Source organism: Arvicanthis niloticus, chromosome 30 (genome assembly GCF_011762505.2).
Source record: "Arvicanthis niloticus isolate mArvNil1 chromosome 30, mArvNil1.pat.X, whole genome shotgun sequence".
Lineage (NCBI taxonomy): Eukaryota > Metazoa > Chordata > Mammalia > Rodentia > Muridae > Arvicanthis > Arvicanthis niloticus.
In genome coordinates this window covers 21879312-21903000 of record NC_133438.1, presented here as the reverse complement: position 1 = coordinate 21903000, position 23689 = coordinate 21879312, and the positions used below count along the sequence as shown (strand labels likewise).

The 23689-nt window shown below is 43.0% G+C and overlaps 1 protein-coding gene and 1 long non-coding RNA gene across 19 annotated transcripts in view; one reads left to right on the top strand and one right to left on the bottom strand.

Moving 5' to 3' along the window:
• Pde7b (phosphodiesterase 7B) overlaps positions 1-23689 on the top strand; it is a 313578-nt gene that overhangs the window by 218073 nt on the left and 71816 nt on the right. For all 3 annotated transcript variants that reach the window (XM_076928085.1, XM_076928084.1, XM_076928086.1), the window contains one exon: positions 10712-10795. In XM_076928085.1, coding sequence (XP_076784200.1) covers positions 10712-10795 — 84 coding nt within the window. The remainder of the gene's footprint in view (positions 1-10711; positions 10796-23689) is intronic.
• Positions 3572-23689, bottom strand: part of LOC143441033 (uncharacterized) — a 32172-nt gene continuing 12054 nt past the window's right edge. For 2 of the 16 annotated variants that reach the window (XR_013108274.1, XR_013108278.1), the window contains 6 exons: positions 11478-16352; positions 11165-11236; positions 10347-10637; positions 9656-9746; positions 5908-9112; positions 3572-4593 (listed from right to left, as the gene is read on the bottom strand). This is a non-coding gene — a long non-coding RNA (uncharacterized LOC143441033). The remainder of the gene's footprint in view (positions 4594-5907; positions 9113-9655; positions 9747-10346; positions 10638-11164; positions 11237-11477; positions 16353-23689) is intronic. The other 14 variants (XR_013108284.1, XR_013108285.1, XR_013108277.1 and 11 more) reach the window with 14 other exon arrangements.

The following is a 23689-nucleotide window of genomic DNA, read 5'->3' as shown; positions in this document are numbered from 1 at the left end:
TCTACCTCATCTGAGACAGTCTCTTTTTCTCCTCTGTGTACAGCAGGCTAGCTAGCCTAGGAGAACCGGGGAATTCTGTCAGTGCTGGTTTCTCATGGTAAACACACTGGGACTAGATGTATGTGCTATACAGACCCACTCTTCACGGGTTCCCAGAGTCTGAGCCCAGGTCCTCCCTTGGTGTCCTCCTGCTAACTCACCCCTTGTGCTGCAATGCTACTGGCTTACCTAAAGCTGAGTGCTTGGCTCCCTCCCGCTCCCCCTCTCCCTCCCCCTCCCCCTCCTCTTCCTCTTCCTCTTTCTTCTCATTCCCTCTGAGAGCAACTTTGTGTAGGCCTGTAACTTTCTCTTTTTGCATTTACTTAATATTATTTTTGTGATTTTTTTTTTAATTATGCTGTTGGCTCTATGGGTATTTCTCAAATATATTGCTTTAATTATTCCATAGCTCTCTTTGATTTATAAAGTTACCTCTTCATCTGAAACATCGTCTCTGAACCCACACTACTGCACATTTTTCTCTGAAATCATGGTAGTGTGTCCGGAGCAGCCAGCCAAGTGAGTGAGACTAGGTCCCTGTAGAATTTTCTGTTTCTGTGATAACCACTTAAGAATTATCTTCAATATTTCCCCCTGCCTTCCACCTCCCATGCGGTTCCTCATGGCATTGTGTCTGTTTATCTACTGACATCTCTAAACTGGGCTTGGGCCATCTCTAACACCACCCTACCGTTCTCCGCTACCATCTTCTCTCACCTGGCCTACTGCTGCAGTCCCCTAGTGAGTCATCTTTCCTCCGGCAAGGTGAAGTCCTTATACACGTCTTAAGATGAAATTAATTGCTTTTGTCCCACTAGCCCAAGTTGCAGTGCTGAGTTTCTGAATAGGACTATCCCATGCTGTTCGTTCTCTCTCTCTCTCTCTCTCTCTCTCTCTCTCTCTCTCTCTCTCTCTCTCTCTGAGGTAGGGTTTCTTTGTATACCATGCTGTTCTCTTAAAGAGGCTAGTCGCCAGAGCTCTGTAGCCTAAGACTGCTTAGAGGGCTCCTTACCGCTATGTCTGTTTAGCACAGCTATCAGCTAGCATCAATGTCACTTACATCAAATGAGACTGACAAAATGAAGGGCAAGAACTATCTGATTTTTGAGAATTTTTTTTTGAGAATTCTCTTTTTCTGTGATTGGCAGACCATTTAATTATGCATTACAGACGTGTGTGTGTGTGTGTGTGTGTGTGTGTGTGTGAGAGAGAGAGAGAGAGAGAGAGAGAGAGAGAGAGACAGAGAGACAGAGAGACAGAGAGACAGAGAGAGAGAGAGACAGAGAGAGAGACAGACAGACAGACAGACAGACAGACATTACCCTGGAGCCTGCTCTCCCTAATTTGCTCACTGACTTTCTCAGGATCCTTTCTTGGTCTTTTCATCTCTCTCCTCCCCTATGTCTGTCTTCTCTGGTAGTATTTTTTTTTTCCAGAAAGCTACCATGATCATTTCTGAAAGTGACACTTCTGATTTAAATTGTTTATCTGTATCCACAGAAATCTTGCTTTCTGGAAACCTGGTATAAGATTCAATTTATACTTTCAACCGTTGTTTCCCTTTTAAATACAAAATTTGTGTTTAATTAAATATCAACAATGTCACATGACTTTTCTCTTTTAATTTGGATGAAAAATGGTGGAGAACTGTTTTAAACTGGAGTATTTGTGAGATGTATTTCTACATAATTTCATAAAGTTTCCCAATGCTACTAAGAAAGGAAGCTGAGCCCAAATAGTCTGGGATAATTGTGAGACTGTCTCTGATTACTGCTGTATCTTCTCCTTGGCCTGATTCTCTTCTGGACTGTCAATAATCTGAGAGCCAAGAAGCAAGCTTACATAGCTTTGTGTCTCCACTTTCCCTCCTACTTTCAAACGTTTGGTTCACTGTTTAATATTTAGTGATCATTTGTTGAAATGATCCAAATTAGACTAGAATCTCCTCTGAGCCTGCTTTAGAACTGGCTGCCTGACGCTCAAACCTTAAAAGCAGTACTTAGCTGCAAATTCCAAGGTAACGTAACTCGCGCTAGTAGGAGTCCTGACTCCTGGGCCAAGGGCCACAGGACGCAAGCCATGGATTTCCACCACTGCCCGTGAAAAAGCGCTAGGGCCCACGGCCTGCTTTCCTTAGGACACAGTTCTCATGATTATCTCTCCTAACCAGGTATGTTAGGAAACAATACAGACCAGGCAGACCAAGCTCAGATTGTTACTATGCATAGCATTCTGGGTAATCTTCATTGAACGTAGTGACACCAAGGTCTTAGGGCTGCCTGGTATAAAGATGACTCAGTCACCGACCAGCTCCTGGGGAGGTTGTTATGGGAACCTCAGACGTGTCAAGTTGTCCAGACAGCTATTGATGTGTAGGGAATCCTAAGTCACAGGGGAGGAAGAGGAGGGACCTCAGAATATCAGAATGGGAACCCCTCCCCCCAAAACTAACGTTCGAGGTGCTTATTACATACGAGACACCGTGCTGAGCACTTTGTCTCTAGATTATCCACATAAAGTAGCATAAAGTGGCTTTGGAGAGACGCTGGAGGTAAAGGCATCGTCCTGGAAATAGCGCACAGTTTACAACACTGCCACTTAGGGCAGATCCAGGTGGCTTGGTCCCTCAGACTATTCCCCTTCTCGGCCCCTGAAAGCAGACCTGTTCTCTGCGTTCTTTTGAACTCTTTACCAGCTCTTTGGAACCTTCAGAAGGCAATCCTGATACTTCTTTCCAATAGATTTTTAAAATTAGGCTCCTGTAGTCTCAGAGATTGGAACTTTTTTTTTTTTTTTCTCATATTTTCCTCTGAAACACTATCAAGCTGAAAAATGAGGACAACTCCTGTTTCTACTAGTCTGGGTGAGAACCTACCTTACCTGCTCTGGAGACTATCATTCAAATCCCAAAACACACATTTGTCACCAGGCATTTAATAGCCCTAAGTTAAGGTTGCAGAGTGTATTGTTTAGTAATACTATTCTTTCTTTTATGCATGCAAAGAAATTATTTTGCTTCTGTCAAAAGCCTGCTTTCTGGAAACTTTTTTTGCTACGTAAGTGATTTTCAACAATGACCCAGAAATGCAAAGCTATTGAAACAAACCAACCAAAAAACTAGATTGTTCTACTTAGCTGATCTGATAGACAGTCCTCTGTGGTCAGACAATGCCTGCCTCAGTCAAGTAACTTGACGCTGAATACAATGGTACATGCCCATAACCCCAGTAGTAGGGAGGATACGGCAGGAACATCCTGAGGTTGAGGCTCTCATGCATGAGTTCTAGGCCTACCTGAGCTACATAGTGAGACCCTATCCCAGAGAAGTGTGGAAAACGGAAATTCTCTGAGGAAAAGTTGGGTCTAGTCAGCTGCACTGGTTCTCTCATATAAGACAACACTACTCAGACAATAATCTCTGACTGAGTTAAGTACAGCCTGTTTACACTATCTCATAAGTCTACAGATGACTAAATTGTACAACTGTTAAGCTAGGTAGGTATCCAAGGAGAACTCACTCTATTTTCCCCCAATATAATATATTTTATTGATTAGTTGTGAATTTCATACAATGCACCCCAATCATACTCAGTTTCCCATTCCCTCTTAGTCCACCTTCCCCCCAATTGTTTTTAAAGTATACCAGGTATAATTTGTATTGCCTGTATATTTATCAGAGCATGGTCAAACCTCCACTGACTGAAACCTTTAGTAAACACCGCTGTATTGGAGTATCATGATGAGAGGTCATGTCTGAGGTGTGGGGACCTGGTTCTTTCTGTCTTCTTTTTACACGAAACAACAGTGACATGACTTGGTAAGCTGCACAGGGAGCTTGAGGGAATGGCTGTCTACCAGAGTATCATTTTGTCCACCATGTTTTGGTTGCTCCAGAGTTTCGTTTTCTTTTGATGCCGTTGCTATCTTCTTCAGAATATTATTGACACTCCTGCAGTGAGAGCTCATCCTGTAGTCCCTGAAACATGTATATAGAAAGATCATCATCACCATCTTCCTTCTCCTCCGATGCAACAGGAACACGGCAGCTATTGCCCTCTCCCTTTTTCAGGCCTTCTGCTCACCCCAAAACGACCTTGGAACCACTTGAGGGGGCTGGAGTCTGGTTCTTGTCATATGGTCCATGTTTCAGCCACTGTAAGCTGTCACCACTGTCAGAGTCTCCACCCTCTCTGCCAGTTACATAAGAGGCCACATCAACGTCTGCTCCCTAACACAGGCTTTTATTAAACAGACACCACACGAGAGGCCAAGTGGGCAATAGGTCCATCCGGAGCTATGTCCCCTGGAGGGCCGGGGACTGTCTCTGGGTCTCGGCTCCCGGAATGAATGACTCAGCTCGGGCTCTGCCTGCGGCTGCAGCCTTCAGGACCAAGGACGACATGTTATGCTTTCAGCTCTGAAGGAGCAAAAGAGCAGCAGTCCTTTCAAAATAAGCATTCCTTCGCTGTTTGCTTCCTTTTGGAACACAATAAGAACAGTCGGAGGACATGGCTCAGCCGGCAGTGCTTCCTCCCGGCTCCCACCGCACCTTTCCTTTGCCAGGAAAAAAAATAAAATAAAATAAAAAAGCGGCTGATGTTAAACAAGGGTTTAATGAATAGTCAAAATAATTGTTTAGCTTGGATATAAAGCCCTAGGTAAGCAGATGGTTGTCCAGACCAGGGGCCAGTGAGAATACAAGGGCGGCACTTGTTCTGTGGGTTCATATATATATATGATACCCGTCTTCCTCCAACAGAAAAAAAGCCCATGGTAAAGCATATCTGGTTTGCTTTCATTCGGATTCATGTTGAAAACTTTCTAAGATACATGTTTCCTCTTGCCATATTTGTGCTTTTACCATGGTTTTATCCTCTTTAAAAACTATATTTTTTAATATTTTAAAACATTAAAAATGTTTTTTTTTTAAAACATTTACTACCCCTGAGGGTTATCCAGAGGTTTAAGAGCCACCAGCTTCTCAGACTATAGTTGTAGCTTCACTAAGGGAAGCCCTGAAGCTGGAACTGCTGGGTATGTGGTCAACCTGGGCCATTACTCGAGTTGATGCTGTCAACTCTGTTTCGTTTTTCTCTCTCATAAGTTTCATCTGGACTGCAGTTCCCCTCCCCCCTCTGCTCCCAGTCTTTCCCTCCTGACTCCCCTTTTCACCCGGATCCACTCCATCTCCATTTTTTTTCTTCAGAAAAAAATAGGCTTCCCAGGGATATCAACAAACATAGCAGAAGAAGTTACAATACAACTAGGCACAAACCTAGATCAAGGCTGAGGAAGACAACTCAGTAAGACAACTCAGGGTCCCCAAAGCAGCAAGAGTCAATGAGAAAGATATCAAGAACATGGGCTTGGAGCAGCTCTGAGTTTAAGCACAAGTTCTTAATAAACTGTATAAGTTTGGGCACATCGAATTTCCATAGGCCTTCACTTCCTCTGCCACAAAATGTTCTAATGACAATAGTAATAAATAATACCTACTTCAAGTTGTTAAATTGATAATGACAAATGCATATAAACTCTCAACACAGTCTAAGTAGCCGATCAATGTCAGTGAAGAAGAATAATGCAATAAATTATTAATAATATAGTTAGTGGATAGTTATAATAATAAAGTAATAATAATCATGAATAAAATAGTTAGTGAAAATATTATTTCACATATCACAATGTCTTCACAATAAATCTTGTAAAGGGGGGCAAATTTGCCATAACTGTGTAAGTTAAATGTCATAAATATGAACTTCAAAGCCATTATAGACTTATCTAATGGTTTTCATTATGACAAAATACTGGTCCTGTCAGTAAGGGACTCCTTACTGGTGTGCTGTTTCTCTCAGTCTGCTCGCCTACCTTATGCTCTCTCCAGTTTCCTTAAATCTGAGGTCTTCCATGCAAGGCACCCCATGTTTTTCATTCTTAGATGGGCAACAGAAATGAACTCTGTCCGAGGTTTTAAAATCAGCGTCAATATCAAACAGATAATTTCTGAGAGAATGGTAGGCGCTCTCATACCTACAAATTCAAAAGCAATTCCTTGACTACTAAGAGAAAATACTAAGAGAGAAGTCAATTCAATTAGCAAGCCTCTGAGAAAAGCCCAAAGCAGGACATCAGGTGAGCAAAGCCACAGACCCAGACAGCTTCGTACCTATTTTCTTAGTTGGTGTCACTATTGCTGTGATGGAACTCTAAGACCAAACAACGAGAGTTAGGGAAGAGAGAGTTTATTTTACTTACCTTTACACGTTGTTATTCAACACTGAAGACAGTCAGGACAGAAACTCAAACAGGGCTGGAACCTGGAGCTAATGAGGAGACTATGGAGGGGTGCTACTTACTGGCTTGCTCTGCATGGCTTGCTCAGCCTGCTTTTTTATAGAACCCAGGACCACCAGCTTAGGGATAGCACCACCCCAAATGGGCTAAGCCTTTCCCCCACAACCACCAATTAAGAAAATGTCTTACTGCGGTGTCTTATGGAAGCAGTTTTCCAATTGAGGTTCCCTCATTTCCAAGGAAACAGTAGTTTGTGTGTCAAGTTGACATAATACTAGCCAGCACACCTATGCATACATTTTTAAAATATTTTTTGAGATTAAAATATAATTATACCATTTCCTCCCTCCAATTCTTCGCATGCACCTTGCCTTGCTCTATCTCATGTTCATGGCTTGGATCATGGTTAAATATTATTTTATACACACATACACACACATACATATACACACACATATATACACACATACACATGCATACACACATACACACATACTCCTAAAAACAGAAATACAACCTGCTTGATCCACACAATTTTCCTTGTATGTATAATTGCAGGGCTTATTTCTTGGTATTGGAAAACGATCCCAGGGGCCTCTACCTGGGGAACATTATTTCTCCTGTTCTCAGCATTCCTTAGATGCATGTAGTGTTCTTTGTCTAGTGTTGAGGCCTGGTAAGACTTCTCCCTTCCATGTTGGCATGTCTATTGGCTTCATCTTTGTTCAGAGCTTGTGTAGGCAGCCATGTTGAGGAGACTTCCTGGGTGTGGCTTCTCTGGCATTTCTAAGAGACAAAATCTCATGGCAAACTCTTGTCCCTCCAGCTTTCATGACCTTTCACCTCTTCTGCTATGACCCCTAAGCCCTGCTAGGTGCAGGAGTTGTGTTGCAGATGTATCAGTTGGGTTGGTCATCACATGGTCATCCGTTCTCTGCATTTTGATTGGTTGTGATCTAGATTTTTTGAAGCACACGTCAGTCATGCAGAGTTATAAGCTATAATACATTCATTTACATTAGCACTGAATGAGTTTGTGATGTATGTGCTATATTTCCCCCAGTGGCTACTTACTACAAAGTCCAAACCCCACAGTGTGGGGATCTAAGATTCCCTTTGTGTTTCATTTTGAAAACCAAGTCTATACGCCGTTAGGTGTGGCGTTGAAGAGAAAGCCATGCATGTAAAATCTGAGAGCCTAGACCTGACAGAGCTCTGCCCATTGCAAGAGAAAAGCACCAAAAACTTGAGGAAAACCAGTGTGTTCTTCCCGGGAGCTTGTTAGGGGACTCAGCCCTTAGCTGAGGATCCAGTGTAAACAGTAGTGGTCTCTCTGCCTTTCTTCCCAGGGACACTGTATATTTCAGTTAAAAAATAAAGTTCTTGTTCTCCTCACAAGGCAAATGTCCAATGAAAGTCACATGCCGATGAATCCACTGCAGTGGTCTTTGAAAACGCGTTGTGAAACCAGAAATCTTACATATGTAGGTGTTCAAGATAATACAAGGAGGAAAAAACCTTTTACTTCTGAGTGGCTGAGTGGCTTTTGTTTAACTGTTCTCTCTCTCTCTCTCTCTCTCTCTCTCTCTCTCTCTCTCTCTGTGTGTGTGTGTGTGTGTGTGTGTGTGTGTGCGTGTGTGTGTGTGTGTATTTGTGTGTTTTATTACAGGGACATTGCTACATAGCCCAGGCTAGTTTGTAAGTCATGACCCTCCTTGCTCCAGCCTCCTGGGTACCAGGACAGCACAGCATGCACCACTGCCCTGGGCAGATAACACCCACAGTTTTAAGTTAACTTTTCATCTCCTCCTATGTCCTCTGACTTTCCTTTTCCTGGTTTAATAATTAACTTATCTCTTTTTAGTCTTTAGTCCCGAACTTGTAAACATCTCCCCCTTCAGAAACACAATGAATATCAGTTACACCTAGGACACTAATGTAGAGACTGTTCTAAGGGCTCCTGCTTACACTTACAATTCCAGGCCTGGCCTGTAAGAGAACTTTCACTTTGTCGGTGGCAGGAATGGCAGTGAATGGAACCCTCCCTTGGGTCTGGCTAACCCCAAAGATTAGAGAGTAAAGAGACTGTCTCTCCTCTCTGCTCCCAGGCTGAGGCCCCTTGCTAGCAGGTCTGGGGGAAAATGGCTTACAGAAGGCGTCTAGTTGTTCCTGAAATTGATGCTTCTAGAATGTTCCCTGACATAGTTCTTCCAGAAGCACATACCAGCTCATAGATTTCTACATCTCCTTGGAGTCAACATGAAATGTAATAATTGATGGACCAATTGCTTAGTGTCTACCAAGTACCAAACAGTACACAAAGCACAATGAGGAGATGCAGATCACATAAAGTGTATGTTCCTGCTCTGCAGGAATCTAGAAGGCAGGCTAACAACCATTGTAACTAAGTAACCAGTGTTACTTCTGATGTTCAGACCCAGGCACTTTGAAACAAGTTCTTTTCATTTGATGGGACACCTGAAGTAGAGAGAAATACACTTCTCAAGATAACACAGGAAGCAAATGTTCAGACTATGTCTCTCCAAGGTCTGCTCTGTTCTCAAGTCCACTATGTCCCTCTATTTGCTGTCCTCTCTGGGTTGGGAAGGCAAGGCATGCACACCAAAGAGGGGCGTGAAGGAATGAAGCAGCCACTGGAAGAATCCAGGGAGAGCTCAGTATTGGAAGTGCAATAGACTATCGTGAGAACGAGAGTAGCTAGGAGCCTGAGATACACGAGACTCTCCAGACAGGGTTTGATGTTCATCAAGAGCACAACCTAGAGGCAGAGAGAGTGGACACCATCAGAAAACAATACTCTGGGCCATTACCTCTACTAAGGGAGGAGGAGCTACAACCCCCAGAACACAATCCATGCTCCCAGGGTTGGCTACTCCATCCCTATAGCCCCAGGGAGTATTTATTTATTATTTATTTATTTATTAATTTATTTACATCCCGAAAGCTGCTCTCCCTCTGGCCCCCCTCACACAGTCCCTCCCTCCTTCCCCTTCTCCTCTGAGAGGGTGAGACCTCCTGGGTATCCCCCCTCCCCCCATCCTGCCACATCACGTCTCTGCCATATTAGGTACTTCCTTTCTCACTGAGGCCAGATAAGGCAGCCATGGAGACTGAGCTGCAAGCCTGCTACACATGTGCCTTGATCTCTTTCTAGCCCACATATGCTTCTTGGTTGGTGACTCAGTCTTTAAGAGCTTCCAGGGGTCCAAGGTTAGTTGGCTCTGTTGGTCTTCCTGTGGGGTCCCCCTCCCCATCGGGGCCTGCAATTCTTCCCCGCAACTCTTCCATAAGGGTCCTCAACCTCCGTCCAATGTCTGGCTGTGGGTGTCTGCATCTGTTTCAGTCAACTGCTGGGTAGAGCCTCTCAGAGGACAGTTATGCTAGGTTCCTGTCTGCAAGCACAACAGTATCATTAATAGTGTCAGGGATTGGTGCTTGCCCATGGGATGGGTCTCAAGTTGGGCTGGTTATTGGTTGGTCGTTTCTTTAGTCTCTGCCCCATCTTTGTTCGTACATTTCTTTTAGACAGGACAAATTCTGGGTTGAATGTTTTGTAGAGGGGCCGGTGCCCGTATCCCTCCACTGGATGGATATAGGAGGTGGCCTCTTCAGGTCTCATGTCCCCAACGTTGTGAGTCACCACTAAGATCACTGACTCCTGAGAGCCTCCCGACCCCAGGTCTCTGGGACTTCCTGGAGATTCCCCCCACCCACCATCCCCTCATCCCCAACAGCTGAAGATTTCCATTCATTCTCCTGGCCCTCTGGGCCTCTCCCTCTGTCTCCCTACACCTGATCCTGCCTCCCCATACCCCTCTCCTCTCCCACCCAGTTCCCTCCTTCCCTCTGCCTCCCATGACTGTCTTGTTTCCCCTTCTAAATGTGATTCAAGCATCTTTGCTTGGGCCTCCCTTCTTGTTTGACTTCTTTGGGTCTGTGGAGTGTATCATGTGTATTCTGTACTTTTTTTTTTTTAACCAATGAGTACATACCATGCATGTCCTTTTGGGTCTGGGTTCCCTCAATAGAAAATATTGGATTGGGGTCTGGATGATATTTTCTAGTTCTATCCATTTGCCTGCAAAATTCATGATATCCTTGTTTTTTAATAGCCAAGTAGTATTCTCTTGTGTAAATGAACCACATTTTCTGCAGGTAAATACAATTCAGTTTAGTCTTGGCAGATTCGTTACACTCAGCACCGGTTCCCACCAGCACTCTCTTCAGGTTTTCTCCTAACATCCTGGGTTGGTTCCACCAACATAACTGGTTAAGAGGATTTCCTGAAAAAAAAAAAAAAAACGTGAATATACTTGGCACCGTCTTCAAACATGCGTTTGGGTTTTCTGTTTTCTAGGAGATGTACGACTAAGGGGTCAGACGGGGGTTCCTGCCGAACGCCGCGGCTCCTACCCATTCATTGACTTCCGTCTACTTAACAGTGAGTAACCACGGGTACCTGGAAAGGAACAAATGCTTTCTTTGAGGGGAAAACTCACTTCCCTATGAACTTCAAAACCTTGCAAGGTCGGCCTTCCTTCCTCTACCTCTGTCTCCACAACTGGAACTTAAAACTTGGTCTCCCAAGCTCCTCATGTGGTCTCTCACATCAGCTCTGAAAACAAGTTCTAACCCTGGTGGGAATGGTGAGGCAGGCCTTCAATGCCAGGACTAGGTAGACAGAGGCAGGAGGATCTGTGAGTTCGAAGCCAGCCTGATTTATGTAGTGAGTTCCAGGATAGCTATGTGGAGAGACCCTGTCACCAAGGGGGAAAAAAATAAAAGGAAAGAAAAGAAAGGAAAACATAACCTTTCACAACTGTGACCTTTAAATAAGGCGCTCGTTTTGTCTTCTAACACAATCTCTTCAGCCAGGGCTGAGCTAGAGGAGGGAGGAGATGCTATTTAGTTTTTAAAACTTAACAGGTAAATCCACGGACTTCTGCCCTCAGACAGCCCTATTACTAACTCTCTGCTCAGTCTCCTGAAAACCCTGGGGTCTCTCCTTACATTCCTGGTGACCCTTCATTAAAGGGGAACCTTCCCATGTCTGCTGCTTCCTCCTCTGTGGTGAAGCTGTTAGCCCACCCCATATTTCTTCTTCCATTGCTACTCCATCTTACATTCCTGAGGAAATCCAAGCCAGGGACCAGTCGTTTCTCCAGATTTCCTAACTTCTATCATGGTGACCATTCACCTTGGACTCATGGTTGGATGGAAGGAGGCACCAATAATAAATTTCACAACTCGCCCCAAGGTTTCTGCTGTTTGGTTCTCGTATTGCTTCTGGTCTATAAATTTCAAAGTGCTGGATGGTATCCGCAGAGTATTCCTTTCCTTTGACATCAGCAAGCACCACACAGGAGGAAATTTGATTTGCCTCGACCCCTGGAAATGACAAGGAAAAAATTAGACTTTGCTCTTTCTTGATCCTTAGATCCTTGAAAGGCCAGGAGATGACGGACATGTTTGTGTTTCTCCTAGTATTGTTCGGTGTCTCCTTTTCAGCTCTTCCGAGGATACAGACACAGAATAACTTTTAAATACTAGAAACAAATACCCACTAAGACTACTTTTTAAAACTCAGGACTGTGCCACCTCATGACCAGTGTGACACTGAATGCAGCCTGTGGGAGTTCTGGTAGTGCCTCTGACCTCTCCTCACCACCCCATGCATGCTGTGTTAGTTTCCCCATGGAAGCTACACCACTGGCAATTTTCTGACTATAGAAATGAATGGGACAGTAGCACAAAGCTTCACAAAGCAGGACATTATTTGTCTACACCAGAGCTCTCCAGCAGAGTCACAGGGAGAAAATTACCCAAAAGCCTGTTCTCAACAATAGATGTTATTTCATGATTTCTAATATAATGCATGAACAAATGAGGAAACTGGGAGGTCGGTCTTTATGTGGCCAAGGTTCTAATTCAACCCAGTGCTCACAAGCATCAATGGTAATCGTGATGGTCTCTGTACAGATGAGTTAATTGTCTATGTCATAGGTATCTGCATGTGAAAACCAGCTGGATTTTTAAAATAATCATTTGCTGTTCTTTTTAAATCTGAAGAGATCTACAAATGTGTACATAGATTGCATGTAGCCATCATTTATATGCACTGGTCCTATTTATTTGAAAAATCACCTGCAAGTGGCTGCCACCCTCCCACCCTCTGGAGGTGGTCCCTTAAGGAGCCTCCTGGTGCCTGGGCCCTGCCTGGTCTCCTCAGGTCTCTTCAGGCTCTGAATGCTCGTCACCTCCATTTTCTACCTGTTACTCAGAGCTATCCACTCATCCAATAAAAATATTGGCCTGAAATCCATTCTCCGCAGGACTTCTCTGGATAATTCTTTCAATCTTTTCCTTTCACGTAACATACAGAGACAGTCCCCATCCCTGCACCATATGTGGTTTTGTAAGTGTTCTCAGTTTGCTTAGATGCATAAGTTATGTCGCTAAGTCAACTACAAAGGTCCTAAACTCAGTAACTCTTTTTTTTTTTTTTTTTTTTTTTTTTTGGTTTTTCGAGACAGGGTTTCTCTGTGTAGTCCTGGCTGTCCTGGAACTCACTCTGTAGACCAGGCTGGCCTGGAACTCAGAAATCCGCCTGCCTCTGCCTCCCAAGTGCTGGGATTAAAGGCGTGCGCCACCACCGCCCGGCCAGTAACTCTTTATAGTTAGTAGCTACTCAGTAACTACACAGTTAACTTACCTTCTCCTCAGCCCTTACTCTGTGTCCATCTTGTTCAAGGACAGACAAAGACACACAACCATTTTACTCACATTGCTGCAGTTTTGGTTTCTCTGCCCAGATAGACTCTGATATAAGCCCTAAAAAGTAAATCATTTATAAATTTAAGCTTAAAAACTAATTCGATCTAGGAGAAGCAAACCAGTAGCTAGACTCCCATTCCCGGTTCTGCATTTCTGCAGCCTTCCTACTAAATCACTTAATGAATCTCACACAACTGCCATTCCCTACCCACAATGCTCCTGGTTGCTTCTCTTCTATACCTCCTTCAACACTGGTCTTAAGCCTCTGGCCTATGCATAAAGCAAAGAAAAAGAAAAAAACCTGTGTTGAATAGGAAGGCCCATTGCATTTCCACATTGTTCATTGGTCATGATTCCAACCTGTCATACTAGACAGGAGACATCAGAATCAATACCTACAACAAGTTGTCTTCTGTCAAGTGGTATTTGTGGATATTACAACAGATCACTGGGACAGAGGTCATGAGTGAGAGCCCATGCACCACATGTGCCCCCATGACTGTTTTGGTAAATACACTCTTGTTGGAACACTGCTGTGGCTGTTTTCTGATTGTGGGCCATCTCAGGCTGCTGTGGGCCTACATGAGCAGGTGGCTTCAGTAAAATCCACATGATCCACAAAGCCAAACTTACCTGCCGCTGTGCCCTCATAGGGAAAAGTTACCAACGCCTACTGTAGATACGTCTAAGTAGATTTAGAAGAGTTTTATGACATCTCAATAGGCACATTCAGTCCAGTCTGTTTTTCTTTGTTGCTGTCATTTTCTTTCCACTTTCTAGAACCATTCATTACTTTCAAGAATGGACTTAACATTGACTAAATTTGCATACAAAGAAGCAATAGTATAAAACTACCCTCCCTTGTAGATCTTATACACATTCTTCTGAGAAAAAAAAAATCCCTTTCCATGCATAGGTAGGAAAGCACAGCCTTCTCGTGCCCACAGTCCTCTTGCCTATATAATCAGGTGGTTAAGTACCTGATTAGTCTTTCATGGTCCTAATTTGATTTTTTGTTGTTGTTTTTTGGTCTGGACATTCTTAGTAATTACAGCATCTTCCTTTCCAGTTTGTCCTGGTCTAAACAATAAATTACAGACCAGTCAGTTGTAAACATTTGCCCACAAAAGAGTCCTCAATACAATGCCACTCAAACATGATTATGTAAGAATAAGTTCAAAAGCTGAAGAGATGGCTCAGTGGTTAGTGCATGCTGCTCTTACAGACTACCCTGCATCCACATCAGACAGCTCCAGCCACTTTTAACTCCAACTCCAGGGGATTCAACATCACTTTCTGGATTTTATAGGCACCCGCCCTTGCGAGCACATACCCTTGCATGCATATGTACACACACGCATCCATGTCATTAAAAATAAAAACAAATCTTTCAAAATCAAATGGGAATTGCCGAGAGGATAGATTTTAAAGTGTTCACGACACAGACAAATCAGTATGCAATGCAAATGTGAACTGGCCTGGTTTAGCCTTTCCACAATCTATATTCAATTCAAATCATCATCTTGCGTCACCTAAACATACGTCTCACCCATCGTTATCATCATCATCAACAACAATAATGGCAACAATAGAGTATAATATTTTATTCCTGGAATAAGAATCTCAAACTCTTCCTCATAAGAGATCATCCAAATCAGTTGAAATACTTGGGACAAAAGTATTTGTTAGAAGCCAATTTTTTTTTTCTTGTTTCTATGTCCACAAGTAGACGAGAAACATCTGTATGAGTTTCTAGAACTTTCTCTTAGAAAGTGGCAGGAGATGGGGTTTCTAGCACCGTTGTGTGGGACAAAGGGAGCATGGATCTTTAAAGAAGAGTTCTCTTTACACCTAAGCATGGAGGAGAAAACAGAGAGAGAGAGAGAGAGAGAGAGAGAGAGAGAGAGAGAGAGAGAGAGAGAGAGAGAGAGAGAGAAAAGAGAGGCAGTTATTTTTATGTCCAGGGAAGAGCTAAAACAGAGAACTGTAGGAAGGCAGGAGCAGAGGAAATGTAACAGCTCTATTATCCAAAGCCGACTTCTTGTGGATGGATTTCATTTAGTAGCTCTGTTGAAAGAAAAACAGGAGAGACAGTGTTGAGAAAAATGTGTGTTCAAAGACACCAACCAAGAGGGTACAGTGGCCCAGGAATCGCAGTCTTGGAAGAGGAAGCAGCTCCTGGCTCCCACAGCAGCCCTTCCACAGCTTAGTCTCCTGATTTAATATAATCAGTACCCTGAGCAGATAATGACTAGGTTGAGATGTTCCCGTGGCAACCATCTCAGAACAACACAATGTGATTTCCACACCCGCTCAGCAGAGAAAGTGGCGTGCAAACAAAGCACTCCCAGGGACTGGGAAGCATTACGGAACTCAATGCTTCTGCTTCTGGGGAGCTTTCAGAGCACAGGGTTCAGACACCAGACAGCCTGATGCTCCAAACCAGCCCGGGCTCAGCAGCGGTAGGTTAATTGGTTGTTTGGCTTTTCCTGCCCGTTAATTTGCTAATCTCGATCTTAAATTCTCTTCCTCTGGATTTGCTTCTTCTCCAGACTGGCCCATTTCAGCTGGACAGTCATGAAGTCATTTTATTAGAGTTACAAAAGTAGATGCTTTATTATTTCCAAAGAAGAGTCAAAATATCCGTATGTGTATATTACCCATTTTACTTAGAAATTACCCAAATATTCAAATGCTTTTAAAAAAAATATGTTGCCTAACACCCTGTAACCACTCTTTCATTCACCTACTGAAGGACTGTTAGGCAAAAGCCACCAACCATGTTAGAAACCGTCTGGTCTTAAGTGGCATCCCTACCGCCCCTTGTAAAGACAGAAAGGCAGTTTATGCAAAGCCTGATGTCTAAGAAGGAATTCCCAGGAAATGTTGATAGCATTGTGGTAATCTTGTGCCCTTTAATGTCACCTAGGAGAGCCAAACATGTGTAAAGTCCCCCAACCTAAAATGTCAGTCTAAAAGCAGTATTACCCCGTTCCAGCTTGCTGCTGCCCCAGCAGAGAAGGGAGGCCTGAGCTGGGCTTCTCTGAGGCTTCTCACTCCAGGGAGCGCCAAGTTAACACCCCACAATTTCAAAGGTCAATATTGACCTTCCTCCAGAAGAAAGGCGGGGTTCTGGTTGTGGTTGTGGTATTTCCTGGCTCAGCTGGCTGGTGCTCCAGGATGGGCACTCGGGGCTTCTGGCCACACACTCTCCAGCTCTTCAGCTGCGGAAGTACCAGACCAGGAGAATGGTTAGCCACCAAAGTGCCACTTCGTGGTGGAAGCCAGAGGTGACAGGGCCCTGAATGTCGTCTCAGTCCTTCCCCATCTTGGTTTCATCCGTGGACATCCATGGAAAAGCTCCTATAGGAGGCAGTGTACCAGGGTGCAAAGATGAATGAGACATAAGTACTACCCTTGAGCAGTTTGCAGAGACAAGTACAAATAGATGTTGACATGATACCCGTGTATACATGTACATGTAATAATAAGTAGATCTAGTATAAGACACATATGTATTGTATATGATTCCGAAGTGTTACAGACTAAAGTGAAGAACTCTTGTCTTGGGACATCAACAAGAACCGAGGACTAACCAGAGAGCAGGAACTGAAGTGACAGAGAAGCAAAGAGGAGGGCCAACTTGTATTGCCATTATAAAATATGCCTCAGGACATAATGCCAGGAAAGAGTTGCCACGGCCAAACTTGACTAAATGAAAGTGTTATTGAAAGTCCTTATTCAAGTAAGATCAGAGCAGAGACGTCAGGAAAAGTCATTCCAGATAACCCAGCTGTCAGAACAAAAGCCATCTTTAAAACCAAATGGCTTTCACCTTCTTAAGCTGGGACTGAAGGCACCATTGCCTCTTGTTAGCCCAGCCAACTTCATTAAAGGAGTTCATTTTCTTATCTGAGTGAAAGAAAATAGAAAATTGGATCTTAGAGCCCAGTATTTCCTCACAGTTATCATCCAGTCACTTAACACACAGAACACCCACTCTATGCTAAGAAGGATGAGTTCGTGGCCACAGCAACAACCATAGGCATGAGGTAACCTTTATATAATAGGTTCTCCGGAAGGCTGGAGAAGAACCTGAGCCATAATGTTTATGTTCAAAAAGCTAACCATCTTGTCACACAGGCACATACACATTACATGAAGGGACATATAAATAAACAGGTAACCTAATAACCTTATTCTAAAATGATTGACATAAAAATAAAGTGTCCTAAACAAGAGAGGGAAACAATGTAGACTCATGCCAAGCTCTGGAACATATGGTCGAGGGTTAACTGGCTAAGAAATAACCACAACTAAGATTGATCTGACACACAGACACCGAGGTCACTAAGTTAGAGCAGAGGCTAAAAATGAGCAAAGAAAACATGTTGACCAGAGAGAAAGTGGGCGCCTCGGAACATCAAGAAAAGGAATTTGAACTTGACCCATTAAGCCAAGCGAATGCTAAAGAATCTCAAGAAAAAGGCCAAGCATGATCACAAGAGAGTCTCTGAAAATGACTGACATATGTGTGTAGGAGAGACAGTGAGTGAAGAGGAAGTGAAGCAGGTGGCAGAGTATGGTGCAGAAGAAATCAAAGCACAAATGGGAGGTGGTGTGTGGAGGCCGAAGTGCAACCTGAGGACAGTTGGCGTGCCAGGGATGGGGTGAAATAAAATACCGGAGATGGGATCATCATTAAGAAAAGCTGGGGAGAGATGATGAGCTTGGGTGGGACCAATTGAGTTCCAAAGAAAGAGTCTTTGGAAGAATGCTGGACATAAGGAACCATGGTGCAGATGAGAAGCCTCTTTAAGAGCTTCCACTGGGGGCTGGAGAGGTGGCTCAGTAGGTATCCGCACTTGCTCTGTAAGCATGAGGTTCTGAGTTTGAATGTCCCGTGCCCACATAAAAATCCAGGCATGGCTATATGCTCTGGCACTGGGGGAGGGGATGAATCCTGAGAGCTCGCTAGCCAGCCAGCATAGCCAAACAACAGCAAGCCTAGAGACTCTGCCCCAAAGCAATAAGGCCAAGAGTGATAGAAGACACTCAAAGTCATTCTGTAGCCTCCTCATGTGCACACATGAGGACACGCATCCACATACTTGTGACCATACAGTCCACACACCACACATATAAAGTTTCTTCCAATTGGGACTTTCAGATACCCATGAGCCATCTGTCACAGCACATATCACAAGATCAGTGCTTACTTGATTCAGGGGCTACTACCAGTTCATAATATAGGAAAGCAGTAGAAAACCATGGCTTATGTGCCCACAAAGTGAGTTTCACCAGCAGTCAGTTGTCCCCTAGATAGAAGCTACCTAGACACTCCTTTTCAGATAGATCGCACCCCCTGCCATGTCAGGGCCTCTACTTAATGCAAAAGTGGCTCCTTTACCCCACACCTACCTGGCCTGCTCATAGCACAGGCACAGAGAGATGGAAATTCTCACTGTGCCTCATCTTAAGCAAAACTCAAACCCTCTTGGAGTATTTCTGACATAATGGCCTCCATGGGTTCTGGAAACAGTGCCATGTAAATGGACGGAAGAGTAAATTGGGTTTGTTTTAACTGGAGCTGTTTTATGAATCATTGAACTAAAATGGCTTATTTGTTCAATGGAATTAAATTCAACCTCCTACCCACAATGGGCAGAGCTTATCTCTTGTGACTTCATTAATAAACACGATGGGGGGTTATTTCCTCTTATCGCTTCCCTCCTCTTCACGTTTTGGAAGATCTAAAAGATGCATCATGGTGGTGGGTTCCCTCTCATAGGTGCTGCTTTTCCCTCTCACAGATATTCATCTCTTCCGTGTCTGTCCCTAGTTCGTTTAGCTGGAGCTTTCAAACATAGTTAAAACGGGGGTTGGTTTTAAGAATGCATATGGTTCTTATCCTCCTATATACATGGATCTCATTTTAAACAGTTTTGTGTTGCCAAACTAGGATGTCAGGGTTAGCACAATCAACAAAATCTTTTTGTCCTAACCAGCAAATCAAGTTGCTTTGTGACTCCAGAATGGTTTATTAATCTTAAGTAACCTGGAGGCGGGGAGGCAATCACTACAATTATGAAGAAAAGTCCCAAGGGAAAGGCAGCCTATGCCACTGCCCCAACAACTGCTGCCACAGTGACTGGAGATGATTGAGGCTTAATGTCTGTCACAGGATGATGATTCTTGATCTGTAACACACGTAGGCAAGGAACTCTGGGTAATAGGTGACTGGAACACTTATGAATAATCAACTATAAGCACTAGAAATTGGAAAACAGTTTGTAACCCAGCTATACTGTTCTGCCCAGAGCTCTGGGTTCATAGCATCCTTCTCCACTCCTTTCTCTACACACTACAGAGGAAACGCACAGAGAAACCAACTGTCAGCTTTGACATCAGACCTGGGTTTAAAACTGCTTCTTTTGTGAGCTTTGGAAAAGATGCTCAAACTACCTAATGTGATCACACGTATGGGAGAAGATTATGTCATTCTTACTGTCTGAACAAAACATGCATGAATAAATGTGCCCAGTAGTTTGTCTTGCTTCTAGTAAGTCCACTATAAATGAAGTTGAACTTTGAGTGCCCCTTTCTCCAGCCACTTCTCCTGGAAAACATTTATTTCCCTTTGGCGTTCTGACCCTACTTCAATCTTCCAAAGGACCTAACTGGTCATTTACTCAGTGTTCCCATTTTACCTCTAAGAAGAAATTGTCACACTGACTAAAAATCATGGGATCTGATCATAGAGCCCAGCATATTTTGTCATAAGGCAATCCAAATCTGGCTCTGAGCCTTTTGTTAGATTTTGTGAACTGCTCATGTGTCTCAATCATAGTGCACACACAGTACAGCCCATAATAATGATAATAATAACCATAGCTAGCATGTTTGACATCCATAGGTGCTATATACTGCCTCACATGTTTTGTAACGATTGGCTCATTTAACCCACACAAAATCCCTATGAAGTAGTCACTGCTGCTTAATATGAAGAAACTGAGACCCACAAAGAACAAATAATTCACTCATAGTCTCTAGCTTGGAAGTCAGAATTCAAACCCCTGTAGCAGAATGCCAGAATACGAGGTCTTAGCCATGATGGAATATGTTTTATTTAGGGTTTATATTGTTGTGAAGAGATACTGTAATTAAACATTGAAAGTATTTAACTTATAGCATTTCCATAGTGTTTCTCAATATTCTGCTGCCCTGGCAGGAGGTACCACATGACACCGCCTGACCTTGTGTCCTTTGATAAAGAGGAAAGTGATGACTAAGGTCACTCTAAGCTGATTCCCCAAGAAGAAGGAAATAGAATCACAACTGTGGCAAATTAGAGTCAGATCTGCATCTCCCACCAGTTGCTTTCTTTTTCTCTAGAGGGAACTGGTTATTTCCTGTGAGGAGAGCTGACAGAGGCAGGTTCACAAATGTTTGTAGTCGATTAAACAAAAAGAGGCTGAATACAAAATTACGTATTTGAAAAGATCTCACATACATTTATAAAAACATGCCAGCGTTCGCACACGGCTCATTGCCTGATGACATTCATTTTCTTCTTTCCATCTTTCCCTGCCAGAATATGTATTCCTCTCATAATAAGAGAAAAAATGGCACTGCCTCATAGTTACTCTTTTATATTTATTTAAAATGACGTTTATCATAAAACACTATAATATGATTATAGTTTGAAATTTAAGAAATAGAGACAAAGGTAAAGAGCAAATATGATTAAAAAAAAAAACCCTTGGTTAATATTTAAATCCATAAGACAATTTGATTAAAACTTCCTAAATTCTCAGCTTTGAATTTGAGTAAATCTATAATCTCTTATGTCACACACATAAACAAGGGTGACTCTAACTTAGGGGAAAAATAGAACAAATCTTTTTATTTAACTTAGTGGTTTTCCAAATAATTTTTCAGGAATGTCTGGTGTGGGATGGGGCCTGAATTCTCAGCAGAGTTAGCAGAACTAGAAATGATTTACATCAGTGTATTCACATGTAAAACAGTGTGTTTGCTTTTCTGTGATTTTATCAAAGTTGCCTCTTAAAGCCATTTCATTTCACGATAATAAAGTCATGAAAGATTTCCTATCTTAACCGGCAGGGTAAAATTTGAAAATTAGCATGTATAATAAACTTTCTTAAAGATTCCTATTTTTTCCTTTTATTGAAAACAGCCTTTTTTTTTTCACATAATGTATCTGATTACGGCTTCTCCTTCCAGTTCCTCCTGTCTCCTCCCACCTGGATCCACCCCCTTTCTGTGTCTCATTGGAAAACAGAAATAAAAGTTTCAAAAGATAAAACAAAACTAACACATCAGAATAGAACAAAAAATGAAACAGAAGGAAAGGAGCCTAGGAAAGGCGCAAGAAGCAGACATAAGACAGAGGCCCACTAGTCGGCACACTCATGAATCAAAAACCACTAAAATGGAAGCCATATATACATATATACACAAAGAAACTGTAGAGTAAGAAAGAGAAAGTGTGTGTGTGTGTGTGTGCACGCGCATCAAAAATAAGATCAAATTTTTTAAAAGAAAGAAAGAAAAAGCCCTGACACAATATTATGAGACAAGGAGCCTCCAAAGATGTCATTGAGTTCATTTCTGTTGGCTACCTACTTCTGGGCCTGTAGCCCACCCTTAAGAATAGTTATCTCCCCAACGAGACTCCTTGGAGGAAACTAAATCTTAATCTGCAGGTGGTTATCAGTCGGAGATAGCTGCTGGGTTAGGGAAAAAAATATGTGTTTCATCTCCAGAATCCCCACTAGCACAGTGTCTGTCAATTCACATGTGTATAAATTCTGTTGCTTTAGAAGGCCTTGTTTTCTTGATGCCCTCCACCTCTACCACCACTGACTACTCACTCTTTCTAGCTCTTCAGAGCTCCGTGAGTCCTGAGAGGGAGTTTGTTGGAGACATGCCTTTTATGTTCCAAGGTCTCTCATTCTCTGTATAATGTCTGACTATGGGTCTCTATATTTGATCCCTTCTGCTTCTGGAAGATTTGCTGATGATGGCAGAATAGGGTACTGATCTATGACTATAGGAGAATATCATTAGAAGTCATTTTATAGTTACTTAAAAAAAAAAAAAAAAGTAACCATAGGTCTCTGGGCTATCTAGTCTCAGGTTCTTGGTCACCCAAGTAGTGTCAGGTATGGAATCCATCTTGTGGAGTGGGCATTCAGTCAAATCAGACAGTGGTTGGCCACTCCCACAAGCTTTGTGCCACCATTGTCATAGCATATCTTACAGGCAGGACAGCACTGTATATCAAGGAGTTTGTGGCTGGGGTGTTGTTTGTGCTTCTTCTTTTGGTAGCATGCAGAGCAACTTCCTGTACCACAGATGCTTGCACAGAGGGATGAAGGCTCTTAGGAAGGCACCAGCTTGACTTCTCTGTGTTCAGTGAGTTGTGTAGATGTTGTCATCAACTATGGGACCTCACCATCAGTGTGTGGAAAGAGACCTAGTGTAGGCAACAGCCCAGGCTGCTTGTGGGATTCCATGGAATTCCTTAGGGCACGAACTGAATAAGATGTAACCCTACCACAAGAGATATCTAGTTAAGGTTCTGTCTGCCTGTTATTTGGCTATTTCAATTAGTTCACCTTCATATATGTATATATTTTATGAAGCTTCTATTTTACTAGGTTTTCATCCTACTCTCAAATGGCTCTTAATTTTAGCTGTCTCTTCCCATATTACCTCCCTCATCCTCCTCCTCCCTCCCCCTCCCCACTTGATCCTTCTGTTCTAATCACGCACACACACACCCAGGCCATCCATAACCATCTCATCTGTTTCCCTTCCTTAGGGAGTTCTATCTGTCCCTCACCTAGTTCCTTACTCTCTAAACTCTGTGGATCTATGGATTGTAGCTTGGTTACCGTCCACTTAACAGCTGACATCCACATATAAGCAAATTCATACCACTTTTGTCTTCCTGGGTCATGATTACCTAGTTTAGGATTTTTTTTTCCCCTAGGTCCATCCATTTATCTGATAATTTCATGATTTTGTGTTCTTTACCAGCTGAGTAATATTCAACTGTGTAAAAATCCGTTCTTCTGTGGAGAGACATCCAGGTTGTTTCTGATTTCTGGCTATTATGAACAGAGCAGCAATGAACATGGTTGAGCAAGTGTCTCTTGTTGGGGTTCAGGAATCGCCTCACAAACCACACAAACACTGACCTCAGTCAGACAGGGATAGTTTATTGAGCGTATGCCCCAGGACTGGTCTACCAAGACCATGGTTCAGTTCAGGAACTGAACCATGACCCCGAGTTAAGCCCAAAACAAACAAACATTTGTGCCAAGTTATTTCACCAATCAGGATTTAGGGATTGGGGGGGTTTCCTTGGGAACGTGTCTTTGTTGTACATATACCCTGCTCCCATTGGTTGGGGAATTCAACTGTGGCAGGGGACTTGTCTTATCTAATAGTCATGTCCCAACTTGCCTACCAAGGTGGGACTTGTCTAACCAGGATGCCAGTTACCCAAGTCTCTTTCTCCCAAGTAGGA